The sequence below is a fragment of the Fundulus heteroclitus genome, chromosome 17 (assembly GCF_011125445.2).
Source record: "Fundulus heteroclitus isolate FHET01 chromosome 17, MU-UCD_Fhet_4.1, whole genome shotgun sequence".
NCBI classification, from domain to species: Eukaryota; Metazoa; Chordata; class Actinopteri; order Cyprinodontiformes; family Fundulidae; genus Fundulus; species Fundulus heteroclitus.
In genome coordinates, this window is record NC_046377.1 from 21,341,600 (window position 1) to 21,367,907 (window position 26,308).

Sequence of the window (26,308 nt, forward strand, 5' to 3'; positions counted from 1 at the left end):
ACTCGAGCAGCAATATATATTCTATAACATAACATAGCTCTGAAGAAACAAACTACAAATCACTTATCAGCAAATACAGTAGAATTAGTTGCAATTCTTATGAGTTTAAATTGGATTGAAGAACAGTGTAATCAAAAGTACGTGATAGCCTCAGATAGCTTGTCATCTTCGTTAAGCATTAAATCGAATAACTCAACAAGGAAAGGTATTGTTAACCGGATTTATTATATTTTGGACAAACTTCACATTAAGAAAGTAATAATTGAATTTGTTTGGGTCCCAAATGTAGGAGTTTATGGTAATAAAGATGCAGACATACAAGCTAAACAGTTATTAAAATCTAAAAATGTAGAGTTACAGATTCCAATAACTAAAGACGAAAGAAAAAATTATCATGAATAATTCTGTTAAAAAATATGGAAGGAAAACTGGGATATAGGTGATACCGGTCGACTCTTGTACAATATTCAGAAATGTGTAGGGCACAGAAGGAAAGCGAGGAAAGGCAGGAAAAATAGTCAGTCATGTCGCTATACAATAGTTCATCCAGGCCTCAACCAAACGCTTAAAATTATTGGAAAACATGGAACAGGATTATGTGATCATTGTAATCTGCCTGAATCAGAACAGCACATGATCATAGAGTGCGATGCATGTAAATCAGGAAGGAGAAAGTTGTATGAGGAGCTGAGTAAAATAAAAGTCAACTGTACGATTGAAAATATTTTTGGAAAGGATGTAATTGAAATAAAAAGATCAAGTAATGTTATTTCTGAAAGAAAACAAACAAACAAACAAACAAACAAACAACTATTAGGAAGTGTCTAGTAAAGTCCACCCTCCAGTCCAGGTGGTGGCGGTAATGCACTAGAACAGCTGGTCTGCCAACCGCCATAAAACACCAGAAGAAGAAGAAGAGGAGGAAGAAGAAGAAGACTTCTAGCTCAGGAGGAGTCGGCGAACGCCGAGCAGCTCAGAACCATGGCGGAGGTGGAGGAGCTGCGGCCCGTCCCGCGGGAGAGGGCCATCCTGGAGAGCTTCTTCGCTCAGCTCGGAATGTTCTCCTTCGACCGGGCCAAGGACTACGTGGAGCGGGAGAAGGACAGCAGCCGGAGCTCCGGGCCCATCTGGAGCTCCCTGCTGGCTGCGCTGGCTCACCTGGCCGCCGCGGAGAAGGTGTACCACAACCTGACATTCCTGGGGCAGAAGATAGGTAACTTTTTTTTTTTTTTTAACCGAAGACCCGCTTTAGACTTGTAATCGGAAGGAAGGCGGCCTATTTATATTTAATTTTTATTGTTAGAGAAAAAACAACAACAACAACAACGTGACTCTGTTAGGCATTAAACTTTGTTTGATGGAACAGGCCCAGTTTAGTCTCCTCACAATATTTTCCTGGAGTTTCGGAGATTATCCGCATATATTTTTTAGTGGTTTTGGTTGTTTTGCGACCTCTCTTGGTTGATTCTTTGCGTGTTTTGAGTCATTATGATCGGCTGACCTGCTCCATGTTTTCTCTATTCAGGGTTTCCGCTACATGGAATTGAAATAAAAGCCGCTACAGCTTCAGAATTACGTTTAAAAATGTTAAAACAATGTAAAGCATACGATATATTTACACCCTTTATTACGTATAGCCTATATTTGCACACCTATACTAACCATAATTCCGAGTATGCATGAGTATCCTTCGAAGGACCCTATCTACGTAGAACGCGAAAAAGACCGGCGTTACTCCTGTTGCTTAGCAACCGAGACAGCGCGAAGCCCGTTGCCTCCTCTGCTTTGCAAATAACTGTACACGGTTTTTATATTCCCCTTTTACATATTCGTTATGGGCCACATTATTTTATTTAAAAATATTAATTTGTCATCTTTTATTATTTTCTAATTCATTATAACTATATCACTAAACAAAATACCACAATAATAAATTTGCGTGATTTTTGTAGAACTTTTTTCCAACACAGTCGGTAGAAAGGCGTTCTCTCTCGGCGTGGTGAGCCTCGGAGGTGGAAGCCGACAACGCAAAGCTGAGCGTTTTTAAAATCAAGCGATATATTAAACCGAGCAGATATTTCGGTATAACATGGCTAACCTCTCGCCTAAAAACGTTTTTAACGTTACTTTAGTCACAGAAATCGTAATAAATACAACTTTATTCAGTTTTTTACTCCCCTCCACCATTGCTGTTTCCCTTTTTAAAAAAAACAAAACAAAAAAAACAAAAAAAAAATTTTAAACCTGCAATGAATCATGGGATACAATTAGCAATGTTCTCACGTCACATGTGCGTGTGTTTGTATACGTGCACATTTGTTGTCATACGAGCTGAAAGCAGAGGAACATAAAGAAGCCTCCACCCAAATGATGACGTTTACTCACCATGTGGCAGCTAGCCCTCTGAAATTTACTTGGCAAACGGAAAATTTACTCACATTTGGCGTCTGGCAATGATGTAATCGGCCTACAAATACATCATTGGAAGGATGCAGCCCCTTAATTGAGACACACCCAATATCAGGAAAGATTAAAATGTACTATATTTTGAAAAGCCAACACTGCCTGTGCTTTCCTGTTTGGCTGCAGCTACCATATGGGGGTGAATCTTGTTCCATGTTGTTTGCAACAATATTGGAACAAAATTCACTCCATAAATTTTCGGTTATTTTTTTTATTTTTTTTTATTTCCATTCACAAAACATGTTCTTTACTTGCAACAATATTGGAACAAAATTCTTACAACCGTGCTGCTCAGGAGGGAAGGAAAACTAGAGACAACAGTCCGTTGTTGCTCATTTAGCGTTTTCTTTTTGTCATATTTAGCAACTTTTCAGACCCTTCTAGCAATTTTCTTTGAATAAGCGACTTTTTTTTGTTTTGATGGCGTTCTGGGGTCAATGGGAGCAGCAAGAGCTGCAATGAGGGTTCTTACTTCCCTCAGCGCGGTCTGACAGGCTCCCCGGCCGGTACACAGGGCCAGCCCACTGCTCCCCAAGTGGATGGGTTCAATGCAGAGAACAAATTTCATTTGAGTATATGTTGCTATCACAATAGAGATGATTATTATATTATATTTTTGCCCAAATGTGACCCAAATCCAATGTTTTTGCCCATATGCGACCTATATCTGTCTTTCTCACGGCAGTGTGAACGGCTAAATTCCGATCTTTTCACCCCCCAAAAAAATCCAATCTGTGCTACTTCTGTATGTGGTACTAATTCGGATATGTATCTGATTTTTTTTATTTTTTATTTTTTTCAAAGCGTCTGCACTCTGAACGATCTTCTCACATTTTATCCTGCTTTCTTCTTAGCTTATTTGGTCTTGCTGTCATGTGGTCTTAATATTGTCGGCTCCTGTTGCTCAACAGCTTCCTAATAATAAGGAGAGATGCCGGCCGGTATCTGCGTTTTCTTTTCTTTTTCTTTTTTTTCTTTTTTAAACAAAACCTTTTTGAACACTTCTAGAAACTATTATATTAACCATTACTTCCACAAACAGCGCGCTGCTGTGTGACGTCTCCCTCTGTTATCTACAGACGCGGGTCGCTTTGCGGTCTTGAACCGTTCAGACAGCAGAATGATGACGGCTGCATTTCATAGTTGTATGAATGCCCCCCCCCCCCAAAAAAAAAAGAAAAATAAATAAATCAGATCTCAGCAAAAAATCTAAATTGAGCATCAAGACGTGCAGAACATATCCTTATTCGCCTCGTTTACTTTGTGCGCCTCTGATACGGTCTTTCTGCTACAGTTCGTTTAATGTAGTGTGCATTCAGGCAGCTTATTAAAATTCATAAATCATTTTCTAAAGGTAATTTTTAGTTCCGAACACACGTAATCGCCATTTTTAATATTTTTTTTTTGTCTTGGCAGAAGCTCTGGGTCACAGATGTATGAACAAATATGCAGATTAGTTCTCTCTTTGGATGAGGGCATGATATTTTATTCTAGATATTTTAAGCAATGGGCTGAGCTCATCGTGTCGTTTCATCACAGAAGTTTAGGCGAGAGCAGATAGAGCTGCTGAACGCCGCCACCAGGTGGCGCTCTAGCAGCTGCGTTAGGAGACAATCTGTCCACCTCAGCAGCTTTTCTCTGCTCATCCCTCTGCAGGCGGCCAATCCTTCTTCAGCCGGAAAGACTCCATCCGCACCGTCTACACGTCGCTGTACAACGAGCTCAGGAAGGTGGTGACCGTGGGGCGCCACAGCCAGCCCACCTCCTCCTCCTCCTCCTCCTCCTCCTCCTCCCTGGAGGACCTCCTTTCTCACCTGTCGGAGCAGCTCTGCCACTTCACCCAGGCCCGCATGGAGATGGCCGACCTGTACGAGAAGCTGCACTCGCTGGGCAGCCAGAAGAGCGTGAACTCCGAGGAGCTGGTGTCGGCGCTGGAGGCCACGCTGCAGAAATACAGCTCCAAGTGTGTATCCGCTGCACCGAGCGCGTCTTTTCCTCAGGAGGGGGGGACCGTCACGTCTGCTCAGGGTCACCAATCAGTCTGCAGCTTAAAGTTTCACCGTGACCCGTTAGGAGTTTAGCTGCTGGCTGCGTGCGTTCCTGTAAATGATTAACTACCCCTGCAGCACCAAGCACGCTCCCTTTCTTTCTTTTTTTATATTTAGAGAGTAAAGCGCTGCTAAAAAGTGACACAATGAGGTTGGTGGAGGGGGGGGGGTAGATGTGTCAGCGAAACAGAGTCGTTGCTGGAGCACAAAGCAGGCTGAGGCCGTCCTGCACCCTAAATGGCTGCTGGAAGGTATTCATCCCTTCAACACTTTCTGAATGATTTTCTTTAGTTTTTTTTTTATTGTTTTTCAACCAGAAAGGATAATTTCTGCAGTTCCCCCATTTTTTGCAGTAAAAAATCTGCACAGCGGGCTGAACCAGGCCAACCTTCAGCTTATTGTTACCCAGGAATCAGTGAAAATCTGAAAAAAAGTCCAAGGAAAGTCCCACTTTTAAAACGCTACAGCCAAAGGCATTAAAACATTAGGCTGTAAATCAGGAGAGCCTCTGTTAGGTAAGACGGACGTACCTGAATGTCCCCACAGGTGCACTTCTGGTCATGGATTTCATTCATTATTAATTTTTTTTGCTGTTTAAATATTTAGTTGCTCTTTCCAGGGGGATTTATTACACAACATGCAGCTACCACTGTTTTTGGTTTAGCTCAAAATGAAGGAGACGCACTAATGATGGACGAAGCTGCTCCTCCACCGCCTGCTTCCTGCAGCCTCGTTCTGCCGCGATGCTTTAAAGCGTCGTTTGCTTTTCTGACACAGATCCGACTTTTTAAGTCCCGGCCGCTCATTTCAGGCTTTTCTAGAAGCCGTACGTTGGACCTGCTCGCTCCATCCCAGCCCAGCTTGGATGCGTTTCTGGACCCGAAGCACCAAAGTTTTAGCCATCAGAAGATTTAGCATAAAGCATCCTTTGTTCGTCCAACCCCACAGCATGATGCTGCCACCACCGTGCACAACATGCCAAAACCTGAAATTGAGTGGAATAAAGAAGAGCAACTTGTTCAACTCGACCTGAGATAAACTGGGAGATCGTTGCACTGCAAAAAGGGAACTAAAAGTAAAACTTTCTTGAAATTAGTGCATTTGTCCTTGATTTGAGCAGCTAAATAAGACTATTTGCCAATGGAATGAGGATTTTTACCCCTAAAATAAGATCATTTGATATTCTGCACTTAAAATAAGACGATGGAGATGAATTGTTCTTATTTTAAGTGCAAAAATCGTATTCCATTGGCAAATATTCTTATTCACCTGCTCAAATCAAGTAAAAATACACTAATTTCAAGAAAGTTTCTTACTTTTAGTTCCCTTTTTGCAGTGAGAGACAACTGCACTGCAAAAACGGAACTAAAAATAAGTAAAATGTTCTTTAAAATTTGTGTATTTTTCCTTGATTTGAGCAGGTAAAAAAGATCTGCCAATAGAAGATTTCTGCACTTAAAATAGGAACAATTTACCTCCATCATCTTATCTCAAGGGTAGTATACCTAATTATCTTATTTTAGGGGTCAAAATACTCATTCCATTGGTAGATAATCTTATTTACCTGCTCAAATCTAGGACAAAAACACTAATTTTAAGAACATTTCTACTTATTCTTACATCCGTTTTTGCAGTGTGGATCCCAAACACAGATCCAGACTGGTTCTGGAAGGGATAACACAGAAAACGTTAAGCTCCACCTTATTATTGATGGTGAAATGGGCCTAAAAGTTCGGCTCTGTGTCAGGAAACCAGAGATTAAAAATTAAGCTGATTAATGGAGAAGCAGCAGCAGGTTCCCAGGGAGCGTTGAGCATCACTGCTAGTCTGTGTATATAATTTAGATGCTGTGTGGATTCAGTCTTCCTTCATTTAAAATTTTTAAAATCACTGCAGTCTGTTTGTATAATCGTTGCTACCTGAGAACAAACACGTTCACCGCAAAAAGGGAACAAAAAAATCACTAAAATATTCTTGAAATGAGTTAATTTATCCTTGATTTGAGCAGGTAAGTAAGATGCCAATAAGATTTATGCATTTAAAATAGGAACAATTCATCGCCATCATCTTATTTCAAGTGCAGTATATCTAATTATCTTATTCTAGGGGTCAAAATACTCATTCCATTGGCACATAATCTTATTTACCTGCTCAAATCAAGGGCAAATACATTATTTTCAAGAAAATTTTACTAATTTTTAGTTCTCTTTTTGCAGTGTAGATGCATACACTACAAAAAGGGAACTAAAAGTAAGTAAGATTTTCTTGAAATTAGTGTATTTATCCTTGATTTGAGCAGGTAAATGGGACTATTTGCCAATGGAATAAGATTTTTGCACTTAAAATAAGAACAACTCATCTCTATCATCTTATTTCAAGTCCAGTATATCTAACTATCTTATTTTAGGGGTAAAAATACTCATTCCATTGGCAGATAATCTTATTTACCTGCTCAAATCAAGGACAAACGCACTCATTTAAAGACCTTTTTTACTTATTTTTAGGTCTGTTTTTACAGTGTATTTGTCCCTAATCTGAGCAGATAAAATTAGATTATATGTCAATGGAATGAGTATTTTTACCCCTAAAATAAGACTGAAGTTAGATTTACTTGAAATAAGACGATGGAGAGGAGTTGTTCCTGTTTTACACTGCAAAAACGGAACTAAAATTAAGTACATTTTTCTTGAAATGAGTGCACTTTTCTTGATTTGAGCAGGTAAATAAGACTATTTGCCAATGGGACAAGATATTTGCACTTAAAGTAGGAACATTTCATCTCCATCATCATTTTTCAAGTGCAGAATATCTAATTATCTTATTTTAGGGGTAGAACTACTAATCCCATTGGCAAATAGTCTTATTTACCAGCTCAAATCAATGAAAAATTGACTAATTTCTAGAAAATGTTACTTACTTTTAGTTCCCTTTTTGCAGTGTATGTGTGATAATCTTACTTTTAGTTCCCTTTTTACAGCGTCGGTGTAGAAAATCGCTGCCATTCCTGTCGCTGATGAGTGAACAGAACCAAGGGTCTGGGTCCGGTGTCGGGTTTTTAACCCTTCTGCGCCCCGTTCTCTCTCAGGTTCCACCACCCCATCCTGGCTCGGGTGGAGGAGGGCTTCCAGACGGAGGTGGACGTTGTGACGCAGCTGCTGCGCTGCCAGGCCCAGGTGTCGGAGTGGCACTTCCTGCCCGCGCTGCTCAGCCTCCACGGCGCCCACACCAAGCTCGCCGCCTGGGCTCTGCTCTTCCAGCGGCACAAGGAGACCCGGAAGAACCTGTTCGGGGGTCAGTCCCAGAAGGCCGTGCAGCCCCCTCACCTGTACGTGTGGCTGCAGCGCTTCCACGCCGGGCTGCTCGCCAAGTTCAGCTTCTACTTCCACGAGGCGCTGAGCCGGCAGGCGGCCCCCGGGGAAATGAAGACCCTGACGGCCCGCGCCGTGCCGGACTACTACGGTAAGATCTCGGCGTTCATCAGGAAGCACGACGCCAGCAACGTGTCGCTGGTGTTCGACAACCGCGGCTCGGACAGCTTCCAGGGCCACGGGTACCACCACCCGCACTCGTACCGGGAGGCGCCCAAAGGCGTGGAGCAGTTCCCGGCGGTGGTGTCGCTGCCGTCGGGGGAGCGGCCGCTCACCCACTGGCCCAACGTCATCATGATGATGAGCGACCGCGCCGCCGAGCTCAACGCCCTGGACAAGGTGGCGCAGTTCTACGACGACAAGGTCCAGAGCACGTACTACCTCACCCGGCCCGAGCCGCACTTCACCCTGGTGGTCATCTTCGACGGGAGGAAGTCGGAGAAGGACCAGCACATCACCTCCTTCCTGCAGGAGATCTCCGGCTCGCTCAGGAACTCCAAACCCTTCAGCGTCCTGAAGCCGGGCTCCAAGGGCTGAGCCGAGACTTTAGGCACAGGACCACGACGAGGCTTAACGTTCCAAGTGTTTTTCCACAATTTACAAACTAACCTAATAAAGCTTTCAACAAATAAACGTCTCTGGCTCTTTAAGATGAGTTTAATTGGTTAATTTAGCTCCTGAGGCTGCAGAGAAAAGCCCAAACCATCAACCCGCCTCCACCGTGCTGGACAGCTGGCAGGTTTTTGAGCTGACATCAAGAGATCCACCTGTTGTCTCCTCGGTCCAAAGGCTCCAGAAGTCCCGAGGTTTTTATACGCAAAGTCGTCCATGACTTGTTCTAAATGACGCATTCAGGCCAAAATATTATAAAAATAATGATATATAGACCAGGGGTGTCAAACATACGGTTCCGGCCTGCCGAACAATTTAGTTCGGCCCGGTGGCTAAATGCATTATCATTATTCTAAAAAAAATTTAATTAAATTTTTTTTTTAATCCAGTGTCCTTTCTGGCAATGTGGCAATAAGGATTGTTGTCTTAATGTCAAAAAGAGCTCATCAGATTTGACTTTCACAAGTGGAGCAGTACTGCTTTTGCCATAGTGCTCCGCTTGATTTATGAATGTAAATAGTTTTATTATGATTCATGCGGAGAATATCTTAAATGATATGGACACTATAATGGGAAAGTAGGAGAGGAAAGGAAGAACAGGAAGAAAAAAAGAAAAGGTGAAAGAGGAGATAAAAGGAAGAGAATGATAAAACAATTATTGAAAAGAAAAAATTTACTTAGTTTAATTGAGAATCTGCAGTTCCTATATTGTCCACGAGGGGCGCTGTGTTTTAATCAGCAGATGGTAGCACTGAGCTTCAGGTGTGAAAATTGATTTTAAATCATTTCTTAATTTTATCTGTTTGATGTATTTTGTTATGCAGGACAGTGTTTTTAAGTTCCAAAAAATGTGAATAAATGTTTTTCAACATTGTACAATCACTGTGATCAGTTCTTATGCATAATGCACAAGTAAATGTTTAACTGAGTAAAGGTATTGTTGAAATTGCACATACATTTCTTAAAAACGCTGAGGTTATTCATAATATATTGTGTAAAAGTAAAAATTCATTTAATATAAAAATCAACAAGTCCACTTTTATTAGTTCTATTTAATCTTGCAATGAGTTTACCCGTGTGGCCCTCTTGAGATTAGATTAAGCTGAATGCGGCCCCTCAACCAAAATGAGTTTGACACCCCTGCTATAGACGGTCCTGCAGACAGAAAAACACTCCAAAGTCCAGGAAGTGATAAGATCTCCAAACATCTCAAAATATGGTAAGGAAGTTCATGGTGTGGTCAGACTGTTCCCAGCTGAAGAGCTGAAGGTCGTTAAGGTGTTCAGGAATCCTGGAAACCGACTGAGATGAGCTCCATCCATACCAAGAAACGTCACGCCAGCTCTGACATTCATTTAGTCTTCACATTTCAACCACTGATCTCCATTTATTCACTGGATGCTGATTGGCTGTTGGTAGAACAGGTTGCTGTGAAGCCACCAGCCGCCATATTGGTACTCCCTCTTTCCGCCCAGTAACTAGGGAATACGTGTGCTAAAGTATCGAACAACGATGATTTTCTCATGTTCATGGGGGCTTGAGACTTTTAAAATGTCAAATGCCATTTACTGTTATGCTGTGTCTGTGCATTACCCTTTAAATCTGACATAAATTTTAAAATAGAGCTAAATTAATGAACAGATTTAGGCTCCACAGAGCTTCAGTTTCTACACTAGAAAAATTACAAATTTGCAAAATAAACACTCAAGTGTATATCTATACATTAAATACACAGCATGTGTATGCACACACATTTATGCATTATTATATTGAAAGTAAACAAATGACAAAAATATCTTCAATGATGTAATGATATACAGAGTTGCGTTTCTAGTTGAGAATTTGCATATACTATATATACACACAAGTATGTATGCACATACTTGCACCCATTGTTGCAGCCAAATGCTACGGGGCTCTGTGAGAGTAGGGAGTAGCAAGATGCCGAACAGTGACTTCAGTTTTTTTGGGCTAATCAGCACTCCAGTGAATAAATAGAGATCAGTGATTTCAACCTGCATCGTTGCTTGTTTATTTTTTTTAAACAAACTCCCAGTCCGTCTCTGGCTTGAACGCTAATTTATTCAGGGTTGATTTATAATATAAATACAACACATTGATACAATCCATTTGGCTATATGAGCTCGACTCGGGGGGGGAAGCTCAGTTTTTCAAATACAGCAACACTGACAGACAGAAACCCTTTCTGTTTATTATCAAACACATTCAGAGAAAGCCCCCACCCCTTTCCCCCCCCTCCCTCCCACCATCCCTCCCTCCCTCCAGGTAAAATGCACCAACATGTCATGATGCTACATGCCAAGGACACAATCCTATACATCAAAGTGCAATGTCACAATGGGTTAATGTTAGAAGTCATAATTCAGGGATCTACTAAACACTTTAGGGATCATTTCATTCGGAGTGCTGCTGCTCTTTCAGTCAGGACATGCGTGAGTGGATTCACAACTTTTTTGGCGGGGGGGGTGAAAAAAAACACCAGGGTCTAGAAAAAAAAAGGCACTTCCACCAAAACACACACATGTGCACACACGGCCCGGTCCAGTTTAACACCACGCTCCACATTCACTGTGCTGTTCAAGTGTAGTTTTTGGGCGTTGTCACACACACAGAGCCCCACCCTGTTAGCTTATTGTAGATTTTAAGGTTAACTAGTGACTTCAGTGTAACACACACACAGACACACACGCACGCGGACGTACAGACAGACACGACGGAGGTGGCATGCTTTCTGCGCTCGGGTTTCGTGTGTCGTGGCACTCAAGGCGTCGACGCTCAAACAAACGAGGACAAACTCAAGGATGCTGTGAAACGGCGAGGGCCGCCCACCGAACATTCAGTAAAGATGGCCGAACAGTCGTTAAAAAAGCTGAACACATTCATTAAAGTTTTTTTTTTTGTTTTTTTTTGGGGGGGTTGGGGGTGGGGGGGTGTCACCGAGCGACCTCTGAGAGGCCCGGGTGAGCGTAGCAGCTGAAACCGAGTGAAACGCTTTAACTGAAGTCACGCACGCTGTCGAGCCGCCGTCCTCCTGCCGACCCGTGGGGGTCCTGGACGCGGCGGCCAGCGGGTGTCTTTGGGGACACAACATTCACTTCACCGAGACTACGTGTTAACGGGACTTTCTTTCCGCCTCACCAGCAGTTCTTTTTAGCTAACCTTTGATTAATGCTTCGATACATGGAGAAAGGAAACTCCTACACATCAAGAGAGTACACACCAACCTGACGACACAGAAATATCATGGCATATCATATCATAGGTCATGTCATAGATTATAATTTATTACTACATTAAAAGCCTTTTCCCTACCCTTTCTACCTTCGCGTTGATTAGAATCATTAAGCGGTACCCTGATCTCCTCTTCTGGCCCAGTTTTGGCCCGGGTAGGCCTGATTCGGCCTGGCTTTTTGGCCTGGTTTGGCTCACATGGTGCAGGATTTGTCTAGCGGAGGGGGCAGGGGCGGGGTGCTGCTCTTGGGGGGCACCACGGGTTTCGGTCTCAGAGCGGGGGGCCGCAGGGGAGCACCCATGCGGGCAGCTGCCACAGGCTTGAACGAGCCCAGGGCGTCAGGGGACGGGTTGGCCGGTCTGGGAGGCCCGGCGGGGGGTCCGGGTAGCGGGCTAATTGGGCTTACGGGGCTAAGGGGGCTCGGGGTGCCGGGCGTTCCGGGGGTCCCAGGGGTGCCCGGTGTTCCAGGTGTGCCCGGGGTGCTAGGTGTGCTGTGGGGGCTGGGGGACTCGGAGGAGCAGGTAGCAACAGGGCCGTTCTTCACCTGCTCCAGCGTGTCCAGCACCACATCGGGGGCCGGCCGGCAGCCCTGCCGCTCCAGCTGCCGGAGCTCGCCCAGAGCTACGGTCACCGTCTCCTCGATGTCCTGCAAACAGGAAGACGAGTCAATTTGACCCTCAAAACCTTTGATCTCGTCTCGTTTCGGTCCAACCCAGTTAATCAGAGCTGACCCGTTGGATCGAAACATCTCTAAGACGGCTTCGAGTGACTGAAATGGGCTTGAAAATTATCATCGAGTTATCAGAAAAGACGGGAGAATTGTACAAAGCCATAAAGTGTGAAGTTGGTCATTATAGTTTTATCTTTATACAGGACTGTCTCAGAATATTAGAATATTGTGATAAAGTTCTTTATTTTCTGTAATGCAATTAAAAAACATGAAATGTCATACATTCTGGATTCATTACAAATCAACTGTAATATCGCAAGCCTTTTATTGTTTTAATATCGCTGATTACGGCGTACAGCTGAAGAAAACTCAAAAATCCTATCTCAAAATATTAGAATATTTCCTCAGACCAAGTAAAAACAAAAAATATATAACAGCAAAACAAAATCCAACATTTGAAAATGTCCATTAATGCACTCAGTACTTGGTTGGGAATCCTTTTGCACAGATTACTGCATCAATGCAGCGTGGCATGGAGGCAATCAGCCTGTGGCATTGCTGAGGTGTTATGGATGCCCAGGATGCTTCAATAGCGGCCTTTAGCTCATTTGCATTGTTGGCTCTGGTGTCTTTCAGCTTCTTCTTCACAATAGCCCACAAATTCTCTATGGGGTTCAGGTCAGGGGAATTGGCAGGCCAATCAAGGACAGTAATGCCATGGTCAGTACACCAGTTACTGTGAGAATCTCATGTCGTCTCTTAACCACTACCACACTTGTGATTTAGTTTACTGAACCAAGCTGAGTGTTTTTCAAGGCTCAGGAAACCCTGCAGTGTTTCGAGTTAATTAGACGATTCAAGTGATTATTTGAATAGCCTACTAGTATACTTTTTCACGATATTCTAATATTTTGAGATAGGATATTTGGATTTCTTAAGCTGTACGCCATAATCAGCGATATTAAAACAATAAAAGGCTTGCGATATTTCAGTTGATTTGTAATGAATCCAGAATGTATGGCATTTCATGTTTTTTAATTTCATTACAGAAAATAAAGAACTTTATCACAATATTCTAATTTTCTGAGACAGTCCTGTATGTCTTTATAGAGTTTCAAATATTGTATTTAGTTTTGGAGAACAGATATTCAGACATCACAGTAAAACATCAGAACCTGTGCCAGCGCCTCGGCGTCCATCGCTCTGGATCGAAGGGAGTCGCTGAAGCTGTGCTGGCCGCTGCTGGAGCGCCGTATGGGCGTGTCCTCCGGCCTCCGCAGCGAATCGTGGCGGCTCACCGTCAGGGTCACGGCGGCGGAGCGGCGCCGGCGCTCCGGGCTGTCGAGGGGCGGGGTCATGCCCTGGCTCCGCCCCAGTAGAAGATCCCTGGGACTGAAGTGACCCGTGACGGGCGGAGAGCTTCGCTCCATCACGCCTCCGTTTCCGTGGTTGTCGTTGGAGCGGCAGAGAGGGCGGCGGAAGAGACCGTCGGTTCGCTTTCTCCTGTGGCTGGCATCGGGAAAGACGAGAACACATCTCATCTGCAAGGATCTAAAGAAAGGTTGTTTTATTTATATATAGATATACAAATATACTAGATAGACAGCGCCTCAAATGTTGCTTGGTCATTCTAGACATTCAACACCGTCCTTGGAGCACGGCCTCAGGCAGAGCCCAAACCCGTCATGAGAGAACTGTATGGAGTTAGTTTCCTGCCAAAACGTTGTACACAAAAAAACCCGCCAGCAATGCATTTATCTGGGTATCCACTTTGTAGTCTGTTTTGTGCGAGCAGAGACCGTTTTGTACTCTGGGAAAACTTATAAATGATATTTTGAGTGCAACGTTTGGGGACAGTTTGCAAAACAAGTTTTTTTTGGGTGAAACACATTTTTTTGTGTACAACCTTTTGGCAGGAAACTAACTCCATAGAATTGCATGTCAGCAGAGACCCGAGTAGCAGCGAATCGGACCTCAAGTAAGGCGCTCTGTGGTTCTACTGCAGCCGCTGACTGGTGCTGGCATCGAGTACCAGGAAACAACTATATTTGCTGAATAACATGTTTTAAACATGTCGGCCAGCAAATAAACTTTCCTTTTAGCTTCCAGGAACCCCCTAAATGCCGTTTACTGTAGATTTGGGCGTTTGGTATATAGCTATTAACCATTCCTTTAATATGCAGAGATTAGAAATGCAGTTCTGTTCTTTAGTTGTGGATCAGTAGAGGATAGACATTGTTTGACTGATGATTAATTAGGTGCTTGAGTTTATAGATTCTTATAATCTAGAGCACGGGTTTCCATCTCTGGAAACATTGGAGCGCTTTTGTAACTAAGCTATTTCAGGTTTACACAACTTGTAATCGTAATAATTAATTTTGCAATAGGAAATGTATTATATCAAACTTTAATCACATTTTTAATACACGTCTGAGCTTATTTACGCGTAGATTTCTGACTCTCTCAGAGAATATCCTAGTTTTAATATAGCAAATTTATGCCTTTAATCATGAAAAATTGTAGATTTTTTCTCTCAAATATTTACAACTTTTAAAAATGTAAACATGTGAACTTAATCCCAAGAGCTTTGAGTTACTTTGTGGAAATGTACTCCTCTGTGGCCAAATATTTATTGCCTTTACTCTAATATTACCAGAGCAAAGTCGTAATATTCTGAGAACAAAGTCACAAAATTGTTTCAAAGTCCTGATACTAATAAGAATTTGATGCTGATGTGGTAAAAAGATTTAGCATTTCCTTATTTGTGAAACCGATACCAAATTATACCTTTGCACGATGCTCAACATAAGAGAACGTAAGAGTTCTTATAAAATGATTGCTTCACACTCACGATTAGCCTTCTTAAGAATGTTTTTAATAGAATATGGGACTGATTTATTTACATAGGCTCAACTTTCCTCCAGCTTTTATCCGTTGGGTCTCTTTAATGCGCCACAACTGGCATTTCTCCTGCTCATTTCTGGTTTCTTAGGCTTTAATGTGAGGAAAAGACTGAGAGACAGCTGGAGGGAGGGAAGCATCACATGGGAAGCAGCTGATTAAACAGCACGCCTGGATCCGCAGGTATTTTTAGAGGTGAGGAGCTGGAGATGAGAGACTCCACCATGACTTCAGGCTTACAGACCTGTTAAAATTCTCCGGCGGTCGGATGTCGGTCGGGGAGCTCAGCTCGCTCCTGGACCTCTTGTCCTCTGTGCTGCTGCTCCCTCCATCACTGTCGGCTTTCTGACTGAGCGTGTCCGACATGGCGTCGGCCCTGAAGACACAAGAGTACGGACTCGGTCAGGACAAATCGCTGCTGAGCCAACACAACGCACCAATCATCAATTAGGAGATCAATAGCAGCAAGGCTAGAGACTCCTGAGTCCAATTAGTCTGTTAATCAACAGGGCGGCAGATCCAGTGAAATCCATCAGAGGAGCTCGTCAATGAATAACACAGACTAATTACCGGGTAATTATGAAATGGCAGTTTTATACTATTACAAAAACAGACAACCTTCAACATAATAACAGCTTTAAACAGAAAAAAACTTTAAAACAGCAGATCCAAAGCAGTATAATAAGTTTATAACATGAACAATTACATCTGTGTCCCATGCAAGAATATCCCCAATTCACACTTAAGGTTTCCAGTATTAATAATAGTCATAGTAGTAGTAGTGATAATATTCCTTCATTATCCTCACCCTTAATGAGGAAAATATAAATCTGCAAAATGGATAATATAAACAGACTTATTTTAGATTCTATTTATTTTGTTAGGAAGTGATTATTTTTTATATATTTTGACTTACAAAATCCAAAATAAGAATAAATGTAAGTATTTCTGAATGGACATAAGAAATATTCTTATTAATTAATTTTAAATTTAAATAAAAAAATTAATTAAAACTAAAAATGTTTCTTATCTGGTTTAAAACGTATTATGGATTGTAATTTAAAACTTAAAAAAATAAATAAACCAAATTGAAAAGAAAAAATTATTTCAAATTGAATAATAAATTAATTTGATATGAAAAAACAGGAAAATATTTCTTACATTCAATGAGAAAATGTAAAACAAATTATTTAAATCAAAAGAAAGAAATTGTTTACATTGAACTGAAACATAAGAAATAATATTGAATTTAATGAGAAGAATAAAATAAAATTCTGGCCAAGAACACGGATCAAATTCATTAAGAAAAAAAGGGGAAACATACAATAAAATATATTAAATTAAATCAGAATACGTTATTATTAAAATTAAAGTAAAAATATATTTTTTTATTAAATATAATTTAAAAATGGAACATGAAAAAATTCAATAAGAAATATTAAAGTGAAGGAAATTAAATTGAGTAAGGTAAATAAAAGAAAATTATTTAAATGTGATTAAATAGGATTGATACAATTATATAGCATAATTAATGTAATTAAAAGACAGCATATACATTATGTTGTTGGTTCTATTTGCAATTATGTGTTGAAATATATTCTGTGGGTTTGTAATTTATAAAATTTTCAATATATTTACATAAAAAACTAAATTAAAAAGGTTTAATTTCTTCAGATAACTGCGATAAGCTTTATTCAACCAGGACAGTCAACAGTGAGGTAATCTGTTACCTCTATATAAACCTCTTTTTAAAGGAAGACCTGAGATTATGATGATTAAAAATCAGATATTAAAACATATTAGAAATTTTAGTTTGAAATTTTTACTTTTATTTCAGCTTAATTAATAAAAAAAATGCAATTTACTTTCAAATAAAATCTAAATTACAGCTTAGATAATACTAATAATTACTGTTAGACATAAGGATGGAGCGGGTTTTTGGGATAAACGAATGAATCAAAACGAGATGAGACAACAAATCAGTTTTTGAGCTCCTGAAAGCTCGGCGGCGTTCGTTAAGCAGTGAGAACGTAGCGTTGTCAGACGCTGACGAGTACAAACCATTTGGGACTGTGCACTCGCCTGTCCTTCACCACGATGTACTGATGAGGCACCAGGCCGCGGCTGCCGTTGTGCCGGCCCTCCCACCAGTCGTGCGACGCGCGCTGGAACAGCTGCAGCGACGCGCCCTTCTTGAAGGAGAGCTCGCGGCCCGACCGCCCCACGTAGTCGAACCGGGCCACCGCCTCCACGGCCTCGCCCTCTGCAGGGGGGGGGGTGTGGAAAAAAGAGAGGAAGGCCGCAGCCAATCAGACGACGGCATTCCAACAAGTTCCATCAATTCAGAAAGGAGATGAGGGAGGGGTGGAGGGGAGTTGGGACGAGGGAATGTGGCGTCTCCATGGCTGCCGTTGCCGCGGCAACCCCTCTCCACCAGCAGACGGAGGGATTGGGATGGCGAGTGGGCGAACGTGTGAGGGGTCAGGGCGTACCCTCGTCGCTGGTCTGGGTCTCGGTGCCGGCGTCGGGCTCGGTCTCCTCCAGGGCTCCCGGCTCGCTGAACGGACTCTCGCTGCGGGGAGAGGAAGAGGAGGAAGAGGAGGAGAGGATGAGGGGAGCGAAGCAGACTGACAGGCCGTCCATTCAGCGCGGGAACAAAGGGAGGAGCGCTGCACAGCGGGAGGCGAGGCTGCTCCACACAGACCGACAGGATGTCAGGATTTAAGTCAGGGGCGGCGAGGAAGAGGAGCTGAGCGGATCTCGCTTCAGCAACGCGTGTTCCTGCCAAACCGCCTGACAAGTAACGTCTCCGTCACCCTGCAGCACCTCTAAAGGCCCGTTCATACCCTACGTTTGGCCTACACGTCCGTATTTCTGTCCGTACGTTCTATCCGTTGACTCCTTCATACCTCCGTCCGTTGAGGTGCGCAATAACCAATATGTCCTCTAGGTGGCAGTGCTGGGCGCCAATAATTCGTCATTGATCAAACATGCCGACGGTCAAAGACGTGATTTTGTTGTATTTGCTCCATAAGTAAACTTTTTAATTGTCCCTGTGCCCCGGACACGACACATCATATGTGTGGGTATTTGCAGACAAGCTCCACAAGTCGTTCCTTGAATCCCGCCATTGTTTAAAGCCCAGAATTATAACCTTCTTTGTGATTTTGTTGCCCGGAAATATGAATAGAACTCCTGCTGCTGTTAGAACTGCGAACCGAACCGACTGGACCGGTTTCATCTCACTAGGACCAGATCAGCAGCGTTTGACCCCTAAGGTCTGAAAGTCTTCTAGAGGGACCAGTTTAGTCCTGATTGGCTCAGCTGCTGTCAGGCTGATTGGGACCCATAAGGGTGACTGAGTGGGGCCCCTGGGGGACAGGTTCCATATTGACCTCATGGACTGATGGAGATAAGCTATGAGCTGTAAGCGGGCCCATCTGAGAAAGATAAAGGGAACCTACGAGGGCCCCATCTGAGAAAGATAAATGGAACCTATGAGGGCCCCATCTGAGAAAGATAAATGGAACCTATGAGGACCCCATCTGAGAAAGATAAATGGAACCTATGAGGGCCCTATCTGAGAAAGATAAATGGAACCTACGAGGGCCCCATCTGAGAAAGATAAAGGGAACCCATGAGGGCCCCATCTGAGAAAGATAAAGGGAACCCATGAGGGCCCCATCTGAGAAAGATAAAGGGAACCCATGAGGACCCCATCTGAGAAAGATAAAGGGAACCCATGAGGGCCCCATCTGAGAAAGATAAAGGGAACCCATGAGGACCCCATCTGAGAAAGATAAAGGGAACCCATGAGGACCCCATCTGAGAAAGATAAAGGGAATCTATGAGGGCCCCATCTGAGAAAGATAAAGGGAACCCATGAGGGCCCCATCTGAGAAAGATAAAGGGAACCCATGAGGACCCCATCTGAGAAAGATAAAGGGAACCCATGAGGACCCCATCTGAGAAAGATAAAGGGAATCTATGAGGGCCCCATCTGAGAAAGATAAATGGAACCTACGAGGGCCCCATCTGAGAAAGATAAAGGGAACCTATGAGGGCCCCATCTGAGAAAGATAAAGGGAACCCATGAGGACCCCATCCGAGAAAGATAAAGGGAACCTATGAGGGCCCCATCTGAGAAAGATAAAGGGAACCCATGAGGGCCCCATCTGAGAAAGATAAAGGGAACCCATGAGGGCCCCAACTGAGAAAGAAATGGAACCCATGAGGGCCCCATGTACTACAAACTCAATAGCGCCCCCACCTTTTCCGGTAGCGTTGCTCCGTATTGATCCGTTTCGTCCGTAATCGTAAGCTCCCAATTTTCGTGTCAAAATACGGACGAAATCGACGGTTAGAACGTATGAAACACTCCACACGTATCCGTCTTTTACGTGAGGTATGAATGGGCCTTAAGGAGGATCTCACCAGCTTCGCTTTCACGCCCGGCTCCATATTTACCAGGAAAAGCCTGCAGATGCTTTTTTTTTTTTAAATCTAAGCAGAACATTTAAACGTTTTTGAAGTGTAACGTGAACGGGAGACGCGCATCGGGGGCGGAGGCCGGCGGCGGTGGGGCTCACCAGTACTGGTCGCCGGTCATGCACTTCTCGTACACCGGGCCCGGAAGCTCCTTGGTGTCGGGGAAGATGTTGTCGTGGTGCAGGATGACCGTTTTGATGACCTCATTCACGTGCGCCTGGCAGGCCACCTGGTCCAGAGTGTCGGGCGTCGGCAGGAGGGTGGGGCCGAACACTATGGCCAGGTTCCCGGCGTCCATCATGTTCTCGTCGCTGTACTGGGAGAGACTGTGAGGGGGGGGGAAAGGACGGAGCTTTTAATAAACAAGGCGTCAGGAATAAAAACCAAAATGTCCGTGGACTGCTCAGCATCTGCACTCAGTTCTCGGTTTTTGCTTCTCTTCCTGCATCAATGCAGCGTGAAGGAAGCCCAGGTAGCTTCAATGGCGTCCTTCAGCTTGTCTGGGTTGTTGGATTTGAGGCCTGTTAGTTATACTATTATTTTATACGACACATCTTTCCTTCCACTAAACTTTCCCTTAAAATGCCACGATGGGAGACTCTGATCATCCAGCTTCTGTAGGAAGGACCTTTGGTGACTTCCCCACCTCATGGGGGACGTCAGAGCAGTAGCGGTTCTAGACCAAATTTACCATGGGGGCCAAGGTGGGGCCAGTGTTTTTTCACAGGGGCACAGAACAAAAAAAACAAAACAAAACAAAAAAAAAAAACAATAAAATGGCAATATTTAACTGTGTAATAATATTAAGTGAGCCACTTGTGGCTCTGGAACTGCAGGTTTCAGACCCCTGATCTAGCAGTTGAAAACTTTTCCCCCCTGCTCAATACGGCTAAAGCTAAACGTGAAACATCTTAAGTTTTAAACTTTTTTAGAGTAAAACTGTATAGGTAAAAAATAGTAATAATATTGGTCAAAGTGACCAATCAGTTATGGTTTCTTTGCCATTGCAAAAAATTAAGAGAAGTGTATTTAATATCATGTCTTCAGTACAGGGGCCATAACAGGGGCCAGGACTATTTCTACAGGGGCATGGGCCCCTGTTGGCCCCTGTCTAGAACCGCCCCTGCGTCAGAGTCAACAGCCTTCCCCACGACTGTCTCGCCTTAAAGCATTTCTCTATTAAAAATTATTTTTTATTACTGGTCTGGTGTAATACTCAAATTTCCTGAAGAAATTCATTTGCCGTTTTCATCGCCTGTAAACCCCGATCATCAAAACTAACAAATGATAAATGGCAATATATAACTTTATGCGTTACTTCCTTTGCTTTATCAGAGCATGATGTGTTGCGTAGACCTTTCAGCCTACTTCGTGTTGCCAGAAAGGTCCCATTTATTTCAGAAATCAGCGTAAAACTCTGCTACGTCTGTGTGGAGTTTTCCTTCCCGTTAATGGGGAGTTTTTCTTTCCACTGTCGCTTCATGCTTGCTCAGTATGATGGATTGCTGCAAAGCAATGGACAATGTAGACGACTCTCCCTGTGGCTCTACTGTTCCCCAGGAGTGAATGCTGCTTGGAGAGACTTTGATGCAATCAACTGGTTCCCTTATATAGGAAATTTTTGACCAATCTGTATAATCTGACTGATTTTGACTTTGTAAAGTGCCTCGAGATGACATGTTTCATGAATTGGCGCTATTCAATTCAATTCAATTTTATTTATATTGCGCCAAATCATGAAACATGTCATCTCAAGGCACTTTACAAAATCAAGTTCAATCATATTATACAGATTGGGTCAGATTATACAGATTGGTCAAAAATATCCTATATAAGGAAACCAGTTGATTGCCACATTAAATCGATATATATATATATAAATATATAAATAAAATTGAATTGAATTGAATCGAAGTAGTGAGCGCTCGCTGTTGCTAACCCCGTGTAAGTAGGCGACTGAAAAGACTCTCTCTCAGGGTCAGGTTGGTTTGGAGGGCTTTTATTTTCCCTAATAAACAAAATAATCGTTAGAAAACGGCTTTTTTTGTATCAACTCTGGAACAACTAAAAGAAAAATAAAAATAAACAAGAAGGCCAAATTATTGAGATTAATTCAGCCCCACCTACAAAGAGTGAGGCTATGCCTTTAAATTACACTTTTATAAACCTCCTTGTAAATGACCCAGACTATTTGTTATAACTGATATTTGTTAGATATACTTTCACTCATATATTTTCTTTAGTTTTTATGCCTAATGTTCCTGATTCTTCCGTTTTTAAGTAATAAATTCTACATTAATAGTGAATTGCGGCAAAAAGGCTCACGGGGCTTTTATTTTGAAGGCATGTTTTTCTATTTCCGGTTCCGGTAAAACGGAAAGAAGCGCTACGTTCCAACGGCCGTACCTAACGGTTTTGCTGCTTGTTAAAGGACATTACGGGTTCCCATCCACATTTTATATGGCATCTAGCTGGAAGGCGAACAGGTATAGTTTGCTTTGTTGTGTAGTTTTATGTTTATAATGACTACGTTTATTAGAGTTTATATATCTAAAATAAGTTTGAATAAGCTAATGCTAGCTAATGGCATTCATCCTTTATGGTTTTGTTATATAGATATGAAACATGGTCATATGTTAATGGGAGTAATTTTGTTTTATTTATCTACAGCTCTTACGGTGTGTCTATGGTGTCTTTTTCTGTCTGTTAATAAATAGTCCATCAGTCCTCATCATTGATTGCGTCGTCTGAATAAAGTCTGGCTAGACTGCTACATTCCTATAGAGACTAAATGTTCTTGATTGATGGTTCCAAGTCTGTCTTTGCAGCTTTAATTCGACTGCTGGCCAGTGAATAACAGTCCAGCTCACACACCCTTTTCTCTTAATCAGAACTGCATTTAACGCAGCGGGAACATCATGCCTGCACGTCCCACTTCCTGCCTCGCCATCCCATCGCAGCGCCTTCACTCTATATTTATTTGTGAGGCTGCAGAACCAGAACGAGTGGTTCTTAAGCCTCCCGCTATGAGATGAGGCTCATGTCCTCTCACTGCAAAAACGGAACTAAAAATAAGTAAAATCTTGTTGAAATTAGTGTATTTGTCCTTGATTTAGGCAGATAAATAAGGAATGAGTATTTCTACCCCTAAAATAAGATATTTAGATAGTCTGCCCTCTAAATAAGACTATGGAGATGAGTTGTTCCTATTTTAAGTGCAAAAATCTCATTCCATTGGCAAATAGTCTTATTTATCTGCCTAAATCAAGGACAAATACACTCATTTCAAGAAAATTTAACTTACTTTTAGATCCGTTTTTGCAGTGCTCCCAGTGAACCACGTGGAACGGGGAGAACCACACTGCAAAAACGGATCTAAAAATAAGTAAAATGTTCTTAAAATTTGTGTTTATATCCTAGATTTAAGCAGGTAAATAAGATGATCTGCCAATGGAATGAGTATTTTTGACCCCTAAAATAAGATAATTAGATATATTGTACTTGAAATAAGATGATGGAGATGAATTGTTCCTATTTTAAGTGCAAAAACCTCATTCTATTGGCAGATCATCTGATTTACCTGCTCAAATCAAGAAAAAATACACAACATTTAAGAACATTTTAATTATTTTTAGTTCTGTTTTTGCAGTGCAGGCGATGAGGCGAGGACACTCACTGGTTGAGGAAGGCGAACAGGTAGCGCATCACCACCAGCGTGGCCCTCGGGACGCCCAGCAGGATCTTCCTGATGCACTGAGCTCTCTCGTACAGGTTTTCCATCCCTGCAGCAGGAAAACAGGCGTGACAGAGATGTTGTGAGAGGTGTCTGTAACACCAAAGAAAGAGAGAGGCAGGCGGCTCGGTGTCTCTAACGTGGTGGTGGTGGTGGGGGGGGGGGGGGGGGACAGGCTTCAGAGAGACAAAGACACAATGATGGGAAACAAAGAGGAAGCAACCGAGAGGGAAACTGAGAGCCTTGTGGGTTTGCAGATAAACAGATTCAAGCGGCGCTTTAATGCCGGGCGGTACTCACGCACGCAGGAGATAAGGTCATTAAACCTGTCCTTGGGAAAGAGAGGGTTCTCCAAACCCCTGAAGTACAGCTTCAACACCCCGGCCACGGAGTTGATGTCATGGTTGCTCTCCTCGTCGATGAGCGGGTCATTACCTGGACAACCAGCAGAAGCGGCGTCACGGCCTGACATTTGAACAGCCGGTCGGTCATGTGACCCTCTGGTGACGTCTCACCTCTCTCAAAGCAGTTCTTGATGTCGTTGACTTCAACCTGCGACCCCGAAACCCGGAAGATGCCCTGATGCTGAAGACCTGTGGGGACGGCATCTGGATGTTAACTTTAGCTGCGTTTAACTCTCCGTTTGTCTTTATCCTTTTACTTATTTCTACTATTTCGGCTTTTATCAGCAGGAATAAATGAAGGTCTGTTACCGTCAGTATTTATCAGGCAGAGATGACTCTCTAATAATAACTAGATTCTCATTTAATACCCTAATCCTTAGATATAAAACTTATTTCAAATTGATAGAATCGATTTAATGTGGCAATGGACCAAATCAGTGAAACAAGTAACAAAAATAAAATTCATCCTATTCAGGGTCTAAACCAGGGGTGTCAAACTCATTTTGGTTTAGGGGCCGCATGCAGCTTAATCTGATCTCAAGAGGGCCACACGAGTAATCTCATTGCAAGATTAAATAGAACTAATAAATGTGGACTTGTTGTTGATTTTTATATTAAATTAATTTCACTTTTACACAATATATTATAAATAACCTCAGCGTTTTTAAGAAAAGTATGTGCAATTTCAACAATACTTTTACTCAGTTAAACATTTACTTGTGCATAATGCAAAAGAACTGATCACAGTGATTATACAATGTTGAAAAACATTTATTCACATTTTTTGGAACTTAAAAACACTGTCCTGCATGACAAAATACATCAAACAGATAAAAATTAAGAAATGATTTAATTTTTTTCACACCTGAAGCTTAATCTGCTAATTAAAACACAGCGCCCCTCGTGGACAATATAGGAACTGCATATTTTCAGTTAAACGAAGTACATGTTTTTTTCAATAATTGTTTTATCATTATCTTCCTTTTATCTCTTCTTTCTTTCACCTTTTGTTTTTTTTTCTTGTTCTTGCTTTCCTCTCCTACTTTCCCATTGTAGTGTCCATATCATTTGAGATATTCCCCACATGAATCATAATAAAACTATTCATTCATAAATCAAGCGGAGCACTATGGCAAAAGCAGTACTGCTCCACTTGTGAAAGTCAAATCTGATGAGCTCTTTTTGGCATTAAGACAACAATTCTTATTGACACATTGCCAGACAGGACACTGGGGAAAAAAAAAAAAAAAAAAAAAAAAAAAAAAAATTATATATATATATATATATATATATATATATATATATATATATATATATATATATATATATATATATATATATATATATATATATTTTTTTTTTTTTTAATAATGATAATGCATTTAGCCACAGGGCCGGACTAAATTGTTCGGCGGGCCGGATGCGGCCCGCGGGCCGTATGTTTGACACCCCTGGTCTAAACAAAATAGGTGGAAGAAAATATTTATTACCCATATTTATCTCATCCTGAATATAAATCAAGGCTCTACTCTACCCAAGGTGTAATCAGGGAGCCTCCTGACAGAAAATGTTGGGTACAACACTGTCTCATATTAATTATGTGATTTTAATTTTATTTGTATATAATATAGGACCACAAACATCAAGTGACTTGTACTGTAAACGGCGCTGGTTTAGCATGACCAAATACAGGAAGCTTTTTTTTTTTATTAAAAGTGACCCATTTCCCCTTCTTAGTGAGGAGAATTGAGAAAAAAATCTAGAACAAGATAAAATAAAAAAATTTCAGACCACAAAATATCTTAGAAATTGAAATAGTTATAATAAATTATTGGAATGTATTTAAATAATAGATTTTTTTATTTCATTGAAATACTGCATACTCTAAACTTCACAACTTTGGCCAAAATATTTTGATCTACACAATTCATAAATATTTATATTATTAAGCAAAAGTTAAAAGCTGAGTAGGAAGATTTTGAACAATCTAATAGACTTTTTATTCATTTTCCATGCCAGAATGCCTCTCCATAAGGATTCACTGCTAGATTTTGACCCTCCAAATATATCATTATCATCAGCATAATGCAAAATAACTAATACATATTTATCATAACCACTGCATAAAAGAATAACATCCATCAAATGGGATAAAAACCTTTCACATCGGATTAATCTGAAATTTATGCACAAAAATGGTGAAACCCTCTCAGTTTTTTAAGCACGATATGAGATCTTTGACTGGTTCTGTTCTGGTCTGGCATTGAGGAGGTTTGGGTGTGTGTAAACAAAAGAAAAACAAAAAACTCAGCTTTCCAAAAGAATTGATTAATTTAGGATTTAACAAGGGCTTGAGTAAATTTTTACT

At 41.8% G+C, this 26,308-nt stretch overlaps 2 protein-coding genes across 5 annotated transcripts in view; one reads left to right on the forward strand and one right to left on the reverse strand.

The window, feature by feature from the left end:
- Positions 1-920: 920 nt before the first annotated feature.
- On the forward strand, positions 921-8,512 carry c17h12orf66 (chromosome 17 C12orf66 homolog). Its single transcript, XM_012878311.3, has 3 exons — positions 921-1,213; positions 4,120-4,426; positions 7,597-8,512. Exons 1-3 carry the CDS (start codon positions 982-984, stop codon positions 8,414-8,416), a joined length of 1,359 nt encoding a protein of 452 aa, XP_012733765.2. The 5' UTR covers positions 921-981; the 3' UTR covers positions 8,417-8,512.
- A 2,916-nt stretch (positions 8,513-11,428) lies between these two features.
- Positions 11,429-26,308, reverse strand: part of LOC105937148 (SLIT-ROBO Rho GTPase-activating protein 1) — a 45,467-nt gene continuing 30,587 nt past the window's right edge. Inside the window, exons 15-23 of one of the 4 annotated variants that reach the window (XM_021324414.2) lie at positions 24,052-24,129; positions 23,837-23,971; positions 23,480-23,585; positions 19,905-20,129; positions 17,808-17,887; positions 17,398-17,578; positions 15,560-15,691; positions 13,590-13,923; positions 11,429-12,390 (exon numbers count right to left, since the gene is read on the reverse strand). In XM_021324414.2, coding sequence (XP_021180089.1) covers positions 11,938-12,390; positions 13,590-13,923; positions 15,560-15,691; positions 17,398-17,578; positions 17,808-17,887; positions 19,905-20,129; positions 23,480-23,585; positions 23,837-23,971; positions 24,052-24,129 — 1,724 coding nt within the window. In that variant the 3' untranslated portion in view covers positions 11,429-11,937. Of the gene's footprint in view, positions 12,391-13,589; positions 13,966-15,559; positions 15,692-17,376; positions 17,579-17,807; positions 17,888-19,904; positions 20,130-23,479; positions 23,586-23,836; positions 23,972-24,051; positions 24,130-26,308 lie in introns of all 4 variants that reach the window. The other 3 variants (XM_021324413.2, XM_012878312.3, XM_021324412.2) reach the window with 3 other exon arrangements.